The 20,525-nt window shown below is 37.2% G+C and overlaps 1 protein-coding gene across 1 annotated transcript in view; it reads right to left on the reverse strand.

The window, feature by feature from the left end:
- Positions 1 to 20,525, reverse strand: part of LOC145982739 (DNA ligase 4-like) — a gene marked incomplete at its 3' end in the record, with an annotated part of 102,694 nt that overhangs the window by 57,538 nt on the left and 24,631 nt on the right. Inside the window, exons 4-7 of the mRNA XM_083116100.1 lie at positions 19,673 to 19,848; positions 6,460 to 6,617; positions 3,152 to 3,347; positions 288 to 414 (exon numbers count right to left, since the gene is read on the reverse strand). Of these exons, the coding sequence (XP_082972226.1) occupies positions 288 to 414; positions 3,152 to 3,347; positions 6,460 to 6,617; positions 19,673 to 19,848 (657 nt within the window). The remainder of the gene's footprint in view (positions 1 to 287; positions 415 to 3,151; positions 3,348 to 6,459; positions 6,618 to 19,672; positions 19,849 to 20,525) is intronic.

Consider the following 20,525-nt stretch of genomic DNA (forward strand, 5'->3'; position numbering starts at 1 on the left):
TTCATCTAGTCATCAGTCTTCTTCATTGTCACGATTAGGCAAAAGTGGAAGGAAAGTAACATAAAATAAAGAATAGTAATAAAAACAATACAAGTACTTCATGGAGGTAGTTCATACAGACAGTGACTGTCACTCCTATCAAAAATTACTCCTATATAACTAGGTAAAATTCAACATTGTTACCTGCAAAATTAGGAAGTAATCACATTTTTCTCATAACAGATTATGTAATAAAATTATAGAAATACATAAAAAGTATTTAAAAATATAAAATCTGTATAGAATACCTCAGGTTTGAATTCTATCCATCCTCCTTTTCCTAAATTTGGGTTGTATACAGACTGAGGATCCTTAAGAATTATCCCCTCTTCTCGGTTATCGATGGCCATATTTAGGGCATCTAACACTTCTCTTCTGCAAACACATAAAAAGAAGTGTTCTACTTACAATCACTCATTTCATTTTTTCACTTTCATACCAACTAAAATATGAGCACTTACATTTTAGAGTTATGTGCATGACTTTTCACACATATAATGTATTGTTCTAGATTTAAGATTGGATTAAAAAATACATAATGAACTGATTTCATAGTAAAAACCTGTTAATCCGGATGCCAATAAGCCAGACTTCACTTAATCCAGACAGCCAAAAGGAAAAAAAAAAATTGGAAAAAAAGCAAAATGCAAGGTGTTAAATGTGGCTAGAAGTCAACAAGAGAACTTTCCAAATAAAAGGCAGTCAACCACTGATGAAATTCTGTTTCCCATAGACTTTGCACTGTCCTGTATAGTGTATTTAGGCCTATACCCTTTAAATACACCATAATAAAAGTGTTTGTTGCTATTAACAGAGTTTTAATGCACTTTCTACTGTTCTTTTAGGTTATTTCAGTTAATCCGGACTTTCGTTAAACCAGTCAACTGATCCCCCCATTAGTCCAGGTTAACGAGATTTTACTATAATTGTGAAGTACTTTGTGATGTGTTCTAACAAATGAAAAAACTGAGTGTGATGACAGCCTAAATACAAGAAAAACAATAATGAAAATGTGTTATGAGTGCGATGCTTTAAAAAAGTAGTCAAGTTTGACTTCATTTGTCTGTGTAGCATACAGGCTACAGATACTTATAATTTATGTTGGTGAAATATGCACATTACATGCATTCACAAACATAAAATTTTCAGATTAATTCACATTTTGTTATTTACATAGGGTAGGAGCACTTTTTATGCACCCATCATTTGATAGGCATGCAAATTTCTACTGGTAGGTTATAAAATGAATAGTGCAGAGCAATTTGGCAAACTGATTTTTGGATGAAAACACTGATTTTCTATTCCAGAGTGGCCACTGTAGAACCATGATAACATGCAAGTATAATTCTCGGTTTTCAAGGTGAAGTTTCCAAATATTTAAGGGTACAAGCAGATGTTTTCTGTATTGAATCTTACGTATTACTGCCTCTCACCACACATACACAATTATATTAACAATGTAAAGGGGGTCTGTGATTCCAAGTATCCAAAAATTCTAATTCAATTAAATTGTATATATATATATATATATATATATTATTAATATTTAATTTTACATTTGCCATTTCACATATTCAGGTTTGAAATGCATCTACAAACACAAGTCACAAATGTTTCGGGATATACTAATCTACAAAAAATAGTTAATTGTACACAAATTTCAAACTCAAATTTTACTAATCAACTTCTAGATACCTTATCTTGTAATAATCTTCCATCTATCAAATAGTTTGTTATGCAAAGGACAGTAACAATGTTAATGAATTGAGTGAATTCTCCCTTGTTTTCCAAAAATAAAAGCTAAACTGTGAAAAATGTGTCTCAGGGCATTTATCATTACGTATAAATTCAATGGGATTGGAATTAATAAAAGTTGCAATTTTTTCACGTCTTCGGAGAAAAATTCACACAGAATTCCCAAAGCCAATAATTCACACAATTCCCAGAATTCAAGGAATTTCCAGTGAGTAACCACCCTGTATTCATCTATTGTCATAAACAATCAAAATATAGGGTGTTGCATAAATACCAGGTGTTTCAGAAATAATTCTGGGGTTACAGAAATTTATTGAAAGTAAACTATTGAACTTACGTTAATGAAACCAGTCCAGAATGAACAAGGAATGCACACAGTCCATGCAAGTATGTTTTGTTAAGCTGAGAGTTCACATCCCTGTTGCTAGGAGACACTCACATTACTCAGTGTTTTGTTCAATGTTTTGGTCATTGTTAAGATCATTACACCTTACAGTGTGACTTGTTTTTGTGTGTTTTCATCTAAGACAGGGTATTCGTCCCACCGATGCCACGTGATATTGCAGACCTATGGGAGCACATCATTGCAGCAATATACACTATTGAGAGGACCATGTTGATACGAGTGTGGCAAGAACTAGACTCTTGTGTCCATGTGTGGCGTGTCACCCATGGTGCACACATTGAACATTTGTAGGTGTCCAAAAGAAAAAAAATGTTTGGGTTCCTTCTTCGTTCTGGACTGGTTTCATTAACGTTCGTTCAACACTTTAGTTGCAATACATTTTTGTAACCACTCAATTGTTTTAAACACCTGGTATATTTTTTTAGTTCTTTCGTTGGGAGAGTTTCGGTAATGGTGTTCACAACACTTATTGAATGTCATTTGCATCACCAATGTAAACCATTTACAGACACTGATCGCTGGAGCAGAGCTGTAGCTGTGAGGACATTCTGTAAAAATGGTGACACTGTTGCCTCTGCGAGACAAGAACATCAATGTTATTTTAATCTTGGGAGACATGGTCTTATTCCATTGGCCAATGCAATCAGGATGTGGGTGAAGAACTTTGAAGCTACGGGAAGTGCAATCAAGCAGAAACTGACAAACATTTCTATTCAGATGTTGGAATGTGCGCAGTTGCATATTGTTCACGTGTCAACAATGAAATGGCAGAAACCTGCAGGGCATAATTTTCAAAACAAGAACATGACTGTTCGCAAATGACAATGTCCAAGGATGTAGTTTATGTGTTTGTATTTTTTTAAAAATAAAACATAGTATTAGTTTTATTGCATTCTAAAATAGCCCATTTTTATGCCACACCCTATACAAGAAAAAAAAAGAAGCACTTACTTGCTGCTTATTTTCCACCGTTTACTATAAACCATAACACTTTCAATTGGAGTAAAAACATTCTCCAGTATAGACATTCTCTCCTGAAGAGGTTTGTTGGTGAGCACTCGATCATTCAAAAGCAATACATCAAATGCTGAGAAGTAAGGATGATATACACCACCTGGCTTCAATATCTGCACATCAAAATTCTGACCTGTGTTCATGGAAAAAATCCAGGTAATATTAAATTATGCAATTCTTAATTGAATTTAAGAGTTGAGGCCACCACATTTATGAATCCTGGCATGCAAAAAAACAACTTACTCCTATTATCTTTTTTAACTAAACCACCACTGACATGCTTGCAGATTCCTACCAATATGCATTTGAAGGTTTTGAGAATATTCATAAATTTTAAAATACAAGTCTTCCACTGGAACTATATCATAGCAGTCTACAATTTACATGAGATATTCATGTAATCAAAAAATCCATTTCTCCCCACAATATTCTTGCATAAATATTAGGGATGGGACAGATAAATTGGTACTCTATCAGCATCGATTATTTTCCTGATCCGATATATCTATAAATATCTTATAATTTAGTGCAAAATTCTGACATTTTGTTATAATTTTTATGGATAATCTCCTTGCCCAACATTTCAAAAATGTAAATGTCTAAATATGCAACTACTTTTTCACTGCAGTCACCTAGAAAAACACATTTATTAAGGTGGTAAATGAACTACTCAGGTTTATCAAGGACCATTTGCAATTTGATATCTGATCGCTAGAATATCGATTATTGGTATTGGTAAATTTTATATCGGTACTTTATCAGTATTGGCCAAAATTTCATATTGACCCATCCCAATAAATATTCAAAATTATGTGCTACTTTTACACTCACAAAATACTTCGACTCTGGAAAAGTATCACCAAATATAGTAAATTAAATTCCTCTGCAGGTTTTCCAAAGACAGAGGAGTGTACGTGGACGTCAGTGTTTCAGACGTCGTTTCAAGTCTAAATGCACAGAAATCCATAGGACTGGCATCAAGGCTTTTCCCCAGAATATCCTGAAATAGGAAAAAACAGATACCCGATTCCCGTTCCATCTCCTGATAAAAGCAGAGGGATGTTTCGGTGGTATGGTTTGAGGCCTTCTCCATATGAATGCACACCTGTTGAGAGGATTCTCTCTACAAATGAGGGAAGGCTGTATGAAAAAAAGGGGGATGGATGACAAAGTAGGCAGCATTCACCTTCACATTTCTGTCCACCTTACTTATCGGCAACTTCCCCACATAACTGAATCCAGCGACAACCATTAAGTCCTTTGAAAAAGTGTCCTGGAAGTAGCGAAGAAAGTTGCTGCGCCCCTTGCTATCAGTGTTACAGTATGTAATCAAGGAATGTGAACACTGCCAGTGAGGTAAATGTCCATTGTGACCCCGCCAAGTGTATTTCATAGTTTCTAGAGTTTTCTGCAGTTGAACCTGTGTTCTACAATGTGGTGTGGGAGGAGATTGCGTATGCAGGCTTTACGAACACAGCATGGGTGACTTTTGTGGGTGAATGTTTAGCAACCGCCCCTGCCATGGGCACCGTGACACTATCTCTTTCACAGTGGTTTTTCCAACTGCTAACCATTCTTCCACACCGTTTTACTATTTGGTCATACAATAAATGTGCATGGGAAATGGCCATGACATACCCTTCACTTTCGGCATCATTTGACAGCTACGTGCATGACACTGATACCTACAGGCTGTGATACACAACTGAAAACAACAGCTACACCATCACTTCAGCTCAATTCCACACATGGTAGTAGCATTGCAAAGCTGTTCGAATATATCCCGAACAAGCTTTTCTTTTGGTATCGGCTGATCCCATTACATTTGTATTAGCTGTCCTAATGCACACATGCATACAACAGTATTATCGAACCACAATTTAATGCAGTAACAATAATTTCCATGGACATTCAAAGTTTGGTAATATTTTTATAACACAGATAAACCGAACAACAATAGAACTGGCTGATTTAAGAGCTGTTACTACTTTCAACATGTACCTATACCAATGCAGATACCTGTGCTTGAAAATTGTAAAAGTTAAAAGCTGTTCAAAATATTGTTAAATGTTAGTGCGGAAGTATTCCACACAAATTATATGCATCAATTTAGCAAGACGTTTCCTTCAAATTATTACAGAATTACATCAGAATATTAGAATACCTGTTTTGTAATCCCAAAATCCAGCTTTTCACACAATACTAGTGCAAATCGAATGAAAACATTGAAATTTAGCAAAATTTCTAGGATAAATAACTTTTCAAAAGCATCACATGGCATTTTAGTGGACCCAGTGAAAGACCAAAATGCCAGAAAAATGTCAGCTGGTATCAGTAAATAAACAGAGATTACTAAAAAGATATAAAAAAAGTGGTTTGCACAGCAACCAAAACCCCAGCCACAACCGGGTGCGTGAATGTAGTTAGAGATAGTGGCCTTAACCTGAAAGAACGTGCATATGGGTAAAAGTTACCCAGCGATTTTGAAATACATTTTTAGATCACTTCCGATGAGTGTCTGAGGTCATCACCCTTCTCAGTATCTTTCCAGTAAACCCTTCCAAGTGTCAAGACCTTGAATCAGCTGTTAGTTCGTTAGTTTCGCTCACAGGGCCGTAGAAACACTGCCTGCGCAAATTTCACCCAACACACCCATTTCAGTTTGGTATTTCAACGTGTTCTTTTTTCCCTCTTTTATCAGTTGTGTGATTCAATGCAAACATTCAAAATTAATAAAATTAGATTACACAATGAAGGTATTACTATTTACATGCATTGAAACAATTAAAAATTTGGACTTCAGAAGCAATTTTCATTGTGGGGATATTTTATCCAGTACACGTCCCTATGTCCTAGCGGAGAATGCACATGCTGGGTTAAATGTCGTACCACCGACGACATGTAGTATAGTGTTCGAGAAGAGAATTGCATTGCAATAACCAAAATAAGTACATCTAACATATTTTTTGACGGATTTCCTTCTAATTTTCAACATCCATTTCCAAATTTTTCATGGTTCATGGGAAAATGGTCCTTACTTGAAGAGTGATGCTATTCCTGACATCATTATAGAGAATGACATATTCATATTTATCGTTAAAAGAAGTATCAGCTCAGTCCTACTTACCAATTCACTAGTAATTGGAAATAGACTTTTAAAGTCTTGTTACCTAAAGTTTATGCTAACATTAGCTGCAAATTGAACAGAAATAACTAAAGTAAACAATTTAACATTTTTTCCTTACCTTTGGTGCCAAAGGACCTCAAGTCTTCGTTCCAAACCTTCATTTCACCATCCAGTATGCAGCTCAGGACATTTGGTTTAAAGCAGCCTGCCAACTTATCCGTAAGCGCACCAGCAGAAAAATTAATTCCAAATGTGCATGAACAATCCTTCCCATCACTGCAAAAACATATTTAAATATAACTACAGGGTGTCCTTGATCACAAACTTTATTCACATCCGCTATATGTAAGGTAGAGATGTGAAAGTGGTGGTCAATTTTTGAAAACTAACCAGGTTTTTTTGGTTACAGGTTTCAGTAACGTAGCTCTAGTGTAAAGGTGTCAGTGCCCAGGAAACCGGAAATGTTCACAAATCAGGAAAAAGCTCAGTGTGTCCTCTGGTATCAATGGGCAACAAAGCCTGTACAATTTGCACTTTGTATGCACGAAACAATAAAAGTTTGTGTAAGATATCATGAAAATATCTTTTTGGCTGATGTAGTTGCTTGAAATTGCTGAGGTTGATGGTCGGCCACTTCTCTCTAAGTCAGCAACAGTACCTGTGGTCTTGAACTTGTCATACCATGACTTAATGCTCTTGACATCGAGCGGCATCTTTCCATATGTTGTTTGAAAGTTCCTCTGCACTGTTATTGGTGACTGGGTCTCGTGATACCAGAGGACAGTGAGCTTCTTCCTGATTTGTGAACATTTCCGGTTTCCTGGGCACTGACACTGTTACACTGCAGCCAAGTTACTAAAACCTGCAACAAAAAAAAACTTGGTTAGTTTTCCAACATTTTGGCACCACTTTCACATCTCTAACTTACATACAGCAGATATGAATAAAGTTTGTAATCAGGGAAAGACTTTTCATACACCCTGTATAATCATAAAAACACTGAACTAAATAATATCTTCAGGCCAGGAGGTTTATCGTGAAAGAGTTTCCACCATTCAGTAGTCTGTTGTCTGCACACTGTTGTTGACAAACTTATGCTTGGTGTAAGCAAAGGAATTGACTGTGTTGTTGCACAAGTCCTTCAAAAGGACAATAAAATAATGTCAATAAGTTATTCAAGCCCTTATTCTTCTGCTCCTTACGTGAAAGTTAGGTGCCACAATAGTCTAGTCGGTAGGGCATCTAACTGCCAGGTGGGAGATCCAGATTCTATTCCAAAGGTGGGTGATATAAGATTGGAATTTTTCCAGCCTTGCACCTGGCTCTGGAGTTCACCCAGCCTCAAATAAATGGGTACCTGGGTGTCAATCCTATTGGAGTAAAGGCAGCTGGAGTGTGGTGCTGATCACATTACCTCCAAAATCGCAGAGATCGAGAATGCGTGGGGCCCTCTCTATGCCCCACACCCCCTAAAATGTGCCTACATGGTACAGTCCTACATGCACGGAAGAACTTTACCTTTCTTTTGATGTGACGGTTGACTTCTGATTTCATTTGTTATTTTGCCCCACTTTCCTTCCACTTTTGGCTAATTGGGACGATGAAAATGAATGATGAAGGGACACTTACACAGAATGCCCAGGCCAGGATTCTAACCCAGGACCCCAGCCGTTGTAGTATGCTGTGCTAACCACTGCGGTCAATATGGTTGCTTTCATTTCCAATCCACTGTGAGTGTAGAGTGGCAACTATGTGTTCTCTTTTTTTGTTTTTGGTTTTTCCCTTATAAAAGGAATAAACAACAAGCTCCTTCTGGGAGAGAACAAAGCATGTGCAGTCTCCAGTCAGTGGAAAGAAGCACTCACATGAAAGCTGACAAGGTCATCCAGCAGGCAATAAAAAATGAGTGACGGGAAATGAATTACGTTAAATCTTCTGGCCTGCAAGTACGTAAACTTTGTATTTTTCTAATTTTATGTTGCTTTTCTGCCTCTTTAGCCTAATTGTGAATATTATACATGAACAGATGAAATTGAGAATGTGACAAGATACAGGGTGGCTCATATTGCATCTACCAACTTCAAATTACAACGGAAAGATGGTGAGTGCTTGTAGTAACTTTATGTGGTTATGAAATAAAAATATATACACATGGGCATTTAATATAGTATATAATATGGACAATACAGACACCTTGAAAATAACGTCCTCTAAATGTCCTTCTACTTGGATGCACTGTTCAAGGTGATGCAGGAAGGCTTTCATGATGCACGTCTCAACATGTTTTGTGGAGTATCATCTATTTCATGGCAATTTATCGTTCTCAACATTACTCGTGGCTCTCCACCTCAGACTGTTGTGTGTGTCTGGAACAGGTGCATGGTGACCTCCATTGTACTGTTGCAGTGCCTGATGTCTGTATAAAGGCTTGTACTGCAGCAATCTGTGTCTGCACTGGCCAGTGCTCCATGGTATATTAATTGCCTGACTCCCAACTCTCATGGAAGTAGGTATTCCTCACATGAGCACGTGCATTCTTGCAGGGTTGCCAACTTAAATTGGTAGATACAATATGCACCACCTTGTACTAATAAAGGAACCTGAAACGTTTGATGGCAAGATCAATGACACTGAGGTGTCAAGTTCTAACAAATATATACAAATTCTTATTCTCAGTTAGGTATAATTCCAGTATATATTTTTTTTATTTAAAACATTTGAACTGCATCCAATAGTCATTTTCAGGGGATACACCACAATCCATTGCCACAGGCTATAGGTTTTTCAAGTACTTCAAGAATAAAAAAAATAAATAATATGTATGAGAAGTTGTAAATAAAACACAGTTAAAGGGGTGAGCAGATTGCACTGCCAATGTATCAGAAGTTTGAACTTTTGTTAAGTCCACTTTATGCACAGAAAGGCCAATTGGGGTTGGACCTACAGTTCAAAGTGGAATCCGAATATATTATAGCATACCACAGAGGGAATGTTGTGTTTATATTACGGCTGAGCCAATGCTGAACTATCAGTATCGGCCGATACCAATGAATATCAAAGTTATCAGTTGGAATTTATTTACCAATATCTGCCAATACGATTCCGGCATTTTGATCTTTTGCAAGGTGTAATTATCATGGAAAGTATGCAAAATTTGAATTTTTCATTAATTTTGCACCAGCACTGAAAAAAATGGATTTGTATTTACATTAGGGATGGGACCGATTAATCGGTACTCTATCGGTATCGGCCGATATAAGCATATCGGTATATCGGCATATCGGTTTATTTACCGATAATTTTACCGATCCGATATTTTCTTTTTTTCAAAAGTTGACAGAATTCTGTAATTATTTCCCTTTCATGGAAGAAAATTAACAAGGTCACAGAATTCCTCATATATTCCTCTGAAAACAGACCGCAGGAATCTTTCAATTTAACTTTTTTTAGCGGAGTAATATTCATAACGAAGACAATCGTAAAAAACTGCAGCCGGCAAATCGGTTCCAAATCTCACGTTCATGTTGCGAAGTTAACTGCTATATATTTTTTTCTAGAGGAACGGTGTGCAGAGTGAATCCGACCATAAGCAATTGCAGTCAATAAACCAGTTCCAAAACTCACATTCGTGCTTTCTCATTGAAAGGTAATGAAGTCTTCGCTACCATACCTTTGCGTACATCTTCGAGCAGGTTGACAAGAAATACATGCTACGCACGCACAGCTTGATCGAGGGATCTCACTTTTCGCACCCGCAACTTCACCGCTGCTTGCTCCCTTCGACTTGTTACATCATGAAAAGTTCCGTGTGTTAATGCTGAGAAATCTTCACAACAAATACGTGACGTCAGACCACGGAGGGGTGGGGCTTGTGTTCGATTTGGTGTGCGACCAGATAATACCGCTTTCTAGACAGAGAAGCGAGCAGAGGGGAGGGAGCATGGAAGATTTGCAAGCCAGTTGTTGGCCATGTGTTGCCAAATTGTGCGTCGTTGTTCAACATATAGTTGTTTCCTTTATTCAATAGCAAGTGTTTGTATCGTCATGAAAGAGAAAAACGGACACAGAAAAACTAGACATAATATTTGACCTTGATAAAGGTTTGACAACAAAGGAAGGGCAGGAATTTATTCAGATGGCAACGTGGCACTCGAGCGCAAGAAAGGGGAAGCAAGAGAGAACAAACTTATCGCAGTAGTCACGCAGTATTGCCATATGAACGAAACTTCCACTAGGAACAGGGAAAGGGGATATTTTCATTTTGTGGCAGTTGAAAATTGTCAGTAATGCAGGTAGTGCACCTGAGCCGACTGAATCGAAACTAGTGATAATGGCCTCAAGTGGAATCCAGGTTCTGTGAAAATCGGCTGCATTATCCCGTTTATATGTTTTCAATTTCCGCAACTTTTATGCTCCTTTTGGTTTGATTTCACTCCACATGGAAAGGTGCTCCAAGATTCAAACGTAGTAAATAAAATTGCATTTTCTTTTGGAAAAAGCACTAATAAAAAAACTGATGGTGCCAAACCGAGGCGGATCCCCCCCCCCCCCCAAACACACCCACCCACACGCAACTCTCCTTAGTCGGCAGCTGTCCTACAGAGAAGGAAAATTGAATAATTCGTGAACTTTCATATTGAAAATGAATTTTGCACGTAACATTTAGAGATATATTAAATTTGTCTCCTCCCGTGGGAATTTCTCCCACCTCGACATTAATATTTTTTGGTGTGCCGTTACTGATCTCGAATTATATTAAAATTCTCTCAGAGTTAGAATAGCCTATTTTTGCATTGTATTTCACATTTTTAAAGCACATTTCTGGGGGTGTGCAGGAACTCGAGAAAGTCTGTTCCCGGATCGGCAGGGGGGGGGGGATCTCGATACAGACTTCAGAAGTGGCATTTCTTGAAAATAGCAATTTTTATTCCAGAAATGCAAAAACAATTACTTGAGGGGAAAGTAATGATTAGAATTCGAGATATTCACAATGCTGGTGAATTTCAACATTTCCCGCTTCGTAAATTTCCCGACTTAGACGAAAAATGGAAAATTTTTACCCACCCAGAACATTCGTTTCGTAGGTTAAAAAAAATTCCCCATCCCGCACACACTTATAATCCATGCGGTCTTAGAAAGATCGTTTCGCGGGCTTGCAGCAGACGACAATATGGGGGTGTGTCAGCGAGAACCAATCAGGTCCGCGAATGAGCGAGCCCGGTTGCCACAGCTAACTCGCTGCGCCCTTCTGGAAGGGTGAATGACCTCTGCCTCTTGCTACCTCGGCCTGTTTGTTCGGCTGAGGAGCAGACGACACGAGAGTATCGGCAATAGTGTGCGAGCGACATCTGCTGTTAGCCCGCGAAACGCTCTTTCTAAGACCGCATGGATTATAAATATCCGATCTAGCGACAATAGCGAACTTTGCAGTCCAGTTGTTGGAAACACTGTCTCAACTGTGCTGCATGCTCACTCGGCCTGCTGCTCTCTTTACTCTCTCTTTGTTTGTGTGCATCGTGTTGAATACATCGCGTCGCGACTTTTGTGTCTAGTTATCCAAGTTCGTTTTTTGTTGTGTGGGTTTTTTTTTTTGTGTTAAGTTTCTGCGTAGAGACATGCCAAAAGAGAAGAGTACAGTGTGGAAACATTTTAAAATTAAAATAACCGATGTTTCTAAAGGCGGGAAGTCGACAAAATCATATACCACGTCTAACATGCAATATCATTTGAAACGATGTCTTCCACATCTGAGAAAGCTGAAAGATTTATATAGTGAAGAAGTATTTGCTGAAAGTGAGAACTCTAGTTCCGGGGAAAATAATGCTGAAAAAGAAGATAGAGTACCGCATGTGCAATGTGATGTTTTTGAACCAACACCTGGCCCAAGTTCATCTGTTCTTGCTATCCGTGAAACGCTATCAGGATATCAAAAAAACAATTCAAAACTTATCACGCAGCCGACAATAGACTCTTTGTTAAACAAGAAAAAAAAATATTCAAGAAATGACCCAAAATCAATAGCAATTGATAGAAAAATATGTGAAATGGTTGTTGTGGACATGTTACCGATGCAAACGGTAGAAAAGGATGGATTTCGAAGGTTTGTCAACTTTTTAGAACCACGGTATCAGATACTTAATCGGAAGGCATTGTCTTCCTCACTGATACCTAAAATGTATGAACGTGTATCACAGAAGGTCCATATAATGCTGGAAACTTGTACATTCATTGCTGTAACAACAGATGTGTGGACCTCAATTGCTGGGCAAGATTTTTTGAGTGTGACAGCACACTTTATAGACACAAATTTTAAATTAATAAATTTAAATCTTTAAGTAGTGCCTTTCAGTGGCACAAGTCACACTGGACTCAATATTGCAGAAAACCTCAAAGAATGTTTCAATAAATGGGGAATTTCCTCGGCAGTAAAAGTAATCATTACAGACAATGCTCCCAACATGAAACGTGGGATGATCCAGTACCTATATGGATACCATGCATGGCACATTTGCTTCAGCTTGTTGTCAACCAGTGCCTAAGTCAAACTGAAATATCTTCGGTTATTAAAATTGTAAAGAGAATAGCAACGCACTTTCATATGTCACCAAAAGACTCCAGAAAATTAAAGGAAACCCAAGAAAATCTAGGACTTCCAGCTCATAGTTTAATCCAAGATGTTCCCACTAGATGGGATTCAACGTATCTTATGTTGGGAGCGTTTCTTTGAACAAAGACTTTCTGTAACAATTGTAACATCATCTTTGTCACTCCCAGTCGAAATATCGTCATCACAGTGGACCCTAATCGAGAGTTTGGTAAAGGTGTTGAAAATATTCCATGAAGCTACTGTATCATGTAGCAGTAATAGCACATCGATATCAGATATAATCCCAATGAAGAACAGTGTTGTACAGGCAATGAACAGTTTTGCATCTGAACGCCGAGTGAGGAACTTAGCAGAAGATTTGAAATCAACACTAGAACGTCGATTTCAAGAACTTCAGTCTGGGACAAAAGAAGTCTACATGAAGGCAACAAGTCTGGATCCTCGCTACAAATTAAGGTAAGCATGAATCAGTAACTTTACAAGGACCTTCTCTGTTATATACCTGTCACTTTTTTTACCAAATTTGTTCTTTTTTCCTTTGCATATTTTCAAGGTAAGACTCTACTTTATGTCCTTTTCCTAAGAAATACGTGTCATATATCGTTGGAAAGCTTATTGTATAAGGAATTCAACAACTTAAATTACCTGGAGGAGGAAATTGATAAAAACTGAGGAACGACTTGAGATGACCGGACCCCTCTCCGATTTTCTTCGTATTTGGCATGCTCACTAATTGAGGCCTCCTATCACGAATCTGAAGTTAAAATTTGTCGGGAACGTCTAGAAATTGCAAAATAAGCAAAAATAAGGCGTCAATGGTTCGAAATTTAGACATGACCGACAATTTTTAACTTCAGATTCGTGATTAGGAGGCCTCAATTAGTGAGTATGTCAAATATGAAGAAAATCGAATAGGGGTCCGGTCATCTCAAGTCATACCAAAACTGATATTGTTCGGATATGAGTAATTGAACGTACTGAGGAAATTTTTCGATGATGAAGCACATATTTAGAAGTGAAATGAGTGCTAATGGAACCTAATGTAACAGGCCTAACCTAACCTCGTAGGCATACCTCGTCCCCGTGAATGGTTCGTGGAGCTACCCGTGCATGGTTTTTGGAGCTAACATGAATGGTTTGTGGAGCTACCCATGCATGGTTTCGGGGGCTAACGTGAATGGTTCATGGGGCTATCGTGAACAGAAAGTATAAAAAGGATAAAGTACTTACCCGAAGAGATGCCGGCTGTCTGCAAGCACGGTTTTGAGCAATGGACTAAATTACTGGGGATAAACGTATTTTACACTATCTACAAGTTTTTAGGAACCTGTTCTTCTTCATGCATCATACACACGCACAATGCCCCACGAACGCAAATGAGCAAAGCACATGCATTCACAATGCGGACACAAAGACGAACCTGCAGTGTTGTTAACTCCCATCGGTTACCACCAAAAGGCAATAAGGACGTAAAGTAGAGTCTAGCCAATTCCAAAATGTATTAAGAATAGAAAAAAGGTATCTGCTATCTAAGGTGTCACTTTATGTATTATTAATCAGAACCCAGCAAATAATGCCGGCAAAGAGCAAGAAGAATTAGGTTAAGTCTCAAAGTACCAAAATTGTGTCTGGTAGATAATTGGAAGTTAAGTTTGGCTTCAAATTATCAAAACAGTCATCATACACAAATTCCTTTTTTTCTGATTTTTTTAAAAATATATATATTTCTGAATTATGCCTTCATTAAGGCAATTTGCCAAAACTGGCAATAAATCAGTGCTAAATAAAAAAAAATGGTAAATGTTTACTATCCTTCGGACACCTATAACTTCTGAGTTTCGTCAATTATTGACATTTCTACTACCTATCTGCTTCACGGATCATTTTTTAACGTGTATTCACGTTTTTTTGATCAATTTTTTTTTAAAAAGTGTTTTTGTAACTGAAGAACGTACATTTCCGCAAATGGTTTGTGGGGCTATGTGAGAATGGTGTCTGGGGCTATGCGAGAATGGTGTGTGGCGCTACGCATATTTTTTTTCGAAACCAATTTTTAACTATTGTAACCCATTGTGACCCTACATAACCTAACCTTAGCGGAAATGGTTCGTGGGGCTATGCGTCAATGGTTGAATTTCCGCTATGAAACATTCCCACATCACACAAAACACCTTCCAGATAATAGACAATACTACAGGAACTTATTACGGTAAGTAGTTTCTTCTGTAGAAATGAAGAAATCTGTCCGAAGGATAGTAAACTAGTACCAAAAAAATACAATACAGCAGTTTGTGATTTTTTTTTGTTCCTGCATTTGACCACAGCAGAACATTACTTCTTGAGTTTTTTTTTAAGTTCACTTTATGCACAGAAAGGTTAGTTGGTACTGAATGTACAGTTTAAAGTGGAATCTGAACCTTGTGCCATATGTGCTCGTGTTGTGTGATGCTACAATACCCAATATGACTCGCATAACTTTACCAAACTCCAATATTATAACTTCTTTGTGTAATTTATCGCACAAACAGCGATGCGAAAAAAAGTTTTCGTCAGAGTTTTCAGTCCTCGTCATATGAAGGGCTAGACATAGAGATTATTTATTCATGGGCGAAGTTCAGCCTGTGGCAGCTCTACCACTTAACCTACAAAACTAATATATCATCATGAAATTTTATTTTTAATCCTATCTAAATCCTTTATATTTTGTCAATGGAAGTGTTGTGCATTTGTTTCAAAACTCTTTGATCTGTGGACGAAATTACTTTAAAATGTTAAAAAGTAAGTAAAATAAACCACATCAATCAATTGTTAGATCATCCACAAAAATCTAACAATCTACTATTGTTCTAGAAGTGCTTATGATTCTGGTAGGCTTTTTTATGACTTGCATCATGCCGAAATGTTTCCTTGGTTAGCTGGGTGTGCTGAGAGAAACAGAATATTGTTTTGCTACACATGTACTATCTTTTGGGCAAAAGACTCTGAATGGCGTATGGTGTTCTGAGTTGAACAACCTAATTAGAAAATGCTATAAAATACCAGTCTTACAAACCTTTGTTGCATGGTGAGGCATCTCATTTGCTAGCATTTAAATATGCCTGGATCATGTTTTATCAGAAGCTGCCTAACTTCAGGCAACACAATGAAACTTTACTTTCAAATAGACAATACTTATATTGAATAATCCCATAAGTAATCTATTAGGCAAAAATGACTTTGGACTTGGCATTCCCACTCGAAATGCTCATGGTACGCCATTGGTATTTATGAGCAACCATTCATTTACACTTTTCATATGTATATCTGGGCTGCTGCTATCTACTTCACGTGCTTGGGGTACAAAGAGGTATTAATTACATTGCAAAATGCTTTTCTTCAGTTAGGTGAGTCAGGTTTGGACTCTTAGCATTAATAGAACACACCTAAATGCTTTCGGTACTAATTTACTATTCCACAAACAGATTTCTTCATTTTTGCACAAGAAACTACTTACGGTAATAAGTTCCTGTAGCATTGTCTAACGTCTGGAAAGTGTTTTCTGTCATGTGGGAATGTATCATAGCGAAAATCCATTATTTTTGTTGAAAAGTAATTCTTCGACGCACAATAGCCTTTGGCGCGTACACCTCCGTAGATTGTCGTGCTTGTGTTTTGTCGATTGCAGGGTTTCCAACCACGCCGATGTTTTCCGAAAGATGATGTATCATGGATGCGTGGTGAAATTCATACCGGGTGTGAAAGATCCACTGGATTTTGTAATTGGGTACTTGAAAAACAGTAGCCCCACAAACCATTGATGGATAGCCACAGAAACCATTCATGCATAGCCCCACAAACCATTTCCGGCAAGGTTAGGTTAGGCAAGCATAGTTAAAATTGTGTTCGTAAAATAATGTGAAGAAGCTTAAAAAAAATAAAAACTTCATGAGTATTTTTTGGTTACGAAGGTTGGAAACACTGCATCGACAAAACACAAGCACGACTCGCGATGATGTACGAAGGTGTATGCGCCATACTGTTTCTTACGTAAATAAAGAAGTACTCGTAATGTGAAAAATTGAAATTACTTTCATGAAAAGAAATGTGAATCCACCTTCAAGAATGTTCCGCGAAGCAGATACATAAGTACGAATTTTAAAAGTGACGAAACTAAGAAGTTACATGTGTTTGTGGAATAGTAAATTCTTACCATGCTTTCATTGTTAGGTTAGGTGTTTCAAGTTTAGGGCTATTAGTATTAAAATGTCCCTAAATGATTTCAGCATCTGATCACGTAAGATTCAGTGTAAAGCACAAAACCCCCTGTTGAGCCTCACATGAAAAAAAAAAATGATAGAACTATGTATCCAAGATGTGAGTAAACAGAGAACAACTTCTCTCACTGTGAAGTGCAAACAATCATGTACACTACTTTTCAAATCTTACTTTATCTGGTAAATAATGCTTTTGAAGCTTTTAACTGTGCTACTTAGATTATCCATGCTTCAAATTTACTTTCCAAAACTGTATTCTAAACCATTTTTCTAATTAAAAAAAAACAACATGTAAGGGCTTGTATGGGGATCTGGTGGCTAAGTAAAGCCCATTTCTTTTAAAGGGCTAATTTATTGCTAGGCCTTAATTAAACTAGTCGGTAATTAGGCAGGTTTTTTTTCAGTATTGTGGTGAGTTAAGTCGGTAATTTTGACTGACTAGTTTCCATCCCTGGGATGAAGTTGTAGTAATGGTTGTTGAAAAATAGAACTAGTTCCCTCAAAATAAAATCTGAAATACACCACCCAACAAAAATATTATGATTTAACACATCTTTCAATTTCTAATTCAAATTAGTAAGTGTGGACAGTATTAATGCAGTTTTCAGTGTAGGATTATTGCTAAAGTTCATTTTTCTAATGTACATGCTCATACACATCAGAAGTAAAGTTTTTTTCATTTCATTTTACAGGATTTTTAGAGAAGCATCACAGTCGACTCTAGTAAGAGAGTTGCTACAGCAAGAGTTTGAAGCCTCTACCTCATGTACGGAAACTGGTGGAAACCATGATGAACAAATTTCAAGTCAGTCCAATGCTGAATATGGACTTTGGGGTATTTGTACCCAACTTCTTGAAGAGTGTACCCATAGTGAAACACGTTCCACATCTCCTCTGGAAGCTGAAATGGACTCTTTCTTCAATGAACCATTGATATCTCATAGTAACAGTGCCCTTGGTTATTGGGAAGGAAACACCAAGTATCCACTTCTGAGAAACTTGGCAAATAAATACCTAGGTGTGCCAGCATCTTCAGTTTCGTCTGAAAGACAATTCAGCACAGTAGGATATATCTGCAACAAAAACCGCACAAGACTGAATCCACAGAAGGTTCAGCAACTTACATTTTTGAATAAGAACCTGCCAGTTGTAGACTTCAAGTGGGACTAGTTTGTGTTATTTCTCTTTCCATTCAAGAAAAAACAATTGAAATATCTGCATGTTAAATGTGATTAAAATTGATTTTTTATTTTTCAGATCAATGTAAACAATGCAATACCTCAGAGTTTGTTGATAGACAGTGCATATTATATATGTGTAGTTAATAGATGTATTTTTATCAATATTTCTAAATATAACTTACATTTTTCTCAGATATTGATTGAAGGACTGTATATTATTCCAATTTTCCTATACTTGATACTTTGTATTGAAGGAACACCATGCACAAGGTGTTGAGATTGCGAGTTGACCACTCCACACAGCTACTACTTTATATCGGATCGGTAGAATATCGGTTATCGGTATCGGTAAATTTCATATCGGTACTTTATCGGTATCGGTAAAAATTTCATATCGTCCCATCCCTAATTTACATACTAGTTATTTTAATATCTTGATGTAACTCTACAATATCTTAAAGTAAATTGATGCATATAATTGTAGTGGTATACTTCCACAACAATAATAAATAATATTTTGATCAAGTTTATAACTACTACAATTTTCAAAGTGGTTATTCGTTCAGTACTAATTTGGTTGCAGACAATACACAGCCATGGCAGCTTCAAACTGCATTATCTTGGAAAATACTATATAATTTGAACAGAACAACATTGCGCTTTAACTGTTCTTCAGATGTGATTAAATGAGCAAGAAATTTGCTATAGTATATTTCCACCAGAACGATTTGTCTCTCTGTGGATGCCATGTTGAAACTCTCCATGAACAATACACTGCAACCGACGCTTCCACTTAAGATATTTATAGTCCATAAAAATAACTGATTTCACCGGCTTCAAGAGGCCAGTTAGTTTGGTTCGATTCATGTTTCATCATGATTTAAGGACTGTGCTCAAACTCTCATGACTGTCATAGTAAATTTGGGTCCATATATATGAAGATTCATGGTAGTCTAGTACTGCCACAAGGGAGACCCATGTTCGATTCCTGGGGTGGGTGATTTTTTAAGGGTTGTCTGCACATTAAGCAGCTCTGGGGCTCATCCAGCCTCAAATTAATGGGTACCTGGGGGGGGGGGGGGTAAAGGTAGCCAGAGCATGGTGTTGATCACATCACCTCCAAAATAGAAGAGTTCGTGAATGGGAGGGTCTCTTAAATGTGCATGGCATGGTGAACTTTACATATCTATACATATATACACAACTACACAGAGCAATTTTTAAACAGCAGATAAGAAAGTATTGGCACAAGCTAAAATTGAAAAATGCAGACAATAAATGCACACACACCTGCTGTAATATCTGAATATTCCATTTTTCATATGAAGTTGAAATCTCTCCCCTTCAGGCGTTGTTTCAAGGTAGTAAGAAACTTCTTTCATCAAGGTCTCAACTTGTCGAACATCATACCTCTCTGCCAGCATATATTTGAATGGACTGAACAAACATACACGACATATAGGCTGCTGAACAAGCAAATAGAAAAGCGTTAACGTCATAGAGCCCTGTGAAATTACTGGCACCCTATTAAAGTTATTGTCAGTTTGCAAAGATATATTAGATTTAGTAAAAATTGTTTTCCTTTTTATCTAGTCTGTTCCCTGACATAATGAGTTTGTGGGTGTGGATATAAGACTATTTGGTGGAACGTCACCCTGCAAACACACACAAACACAATGCATTCATATATGACATGATCTAATACAAAAAACACCGCACGCCACTGCTTTGCTGCATTTTAGTGTTTCAGGGGCTCCTCTTGACACTTCGGGGAGTCTAAGTATCCTGGGAATTATGCAAAATTTGAATTGCATTTGGTAGCTTACCTTGTATGCACACCACTGTGAAAATGTGTGCGAGGCTTTAAAAATGTAGGAAATTTTTCCATCATTTGTCTCTGAAGCATATAGGCTGCAGATTATAGTACCTTTATTGGTGCATTCACAAACATTTCAACCTTAATGCAATTAAAAACAATAAATTTCATTATTAATTAAGTTTGTTATTTAAATAGAATAGGACAGGACCACTTTTTGCGGAATTTCTATTCCTCTAACATTATTTTATTCAACCTTTCTCTTCCTGTTCATATGAACTCTAGTGCTGTTAGAAAGGTTATGTTTATTTTGTTATAAGTGCAGTT

This window comes from Lepisma saccharinum, unplaced genomic scaffold (genome assembly GCF_977018435.1).
Source record: "Lepisma saccharinum unplaced genomic scaffold, izLepSacc3.1 HAP1_SCAFFOLD_383, whole genome shotgun sequence".
Classification (NCBI taxonomy): Eukaryota; Metazoa; Arthropoda; class Insecta; order Zygentoma; family Lepismatidae; genus Lepisma; species Lepisma saccharinum.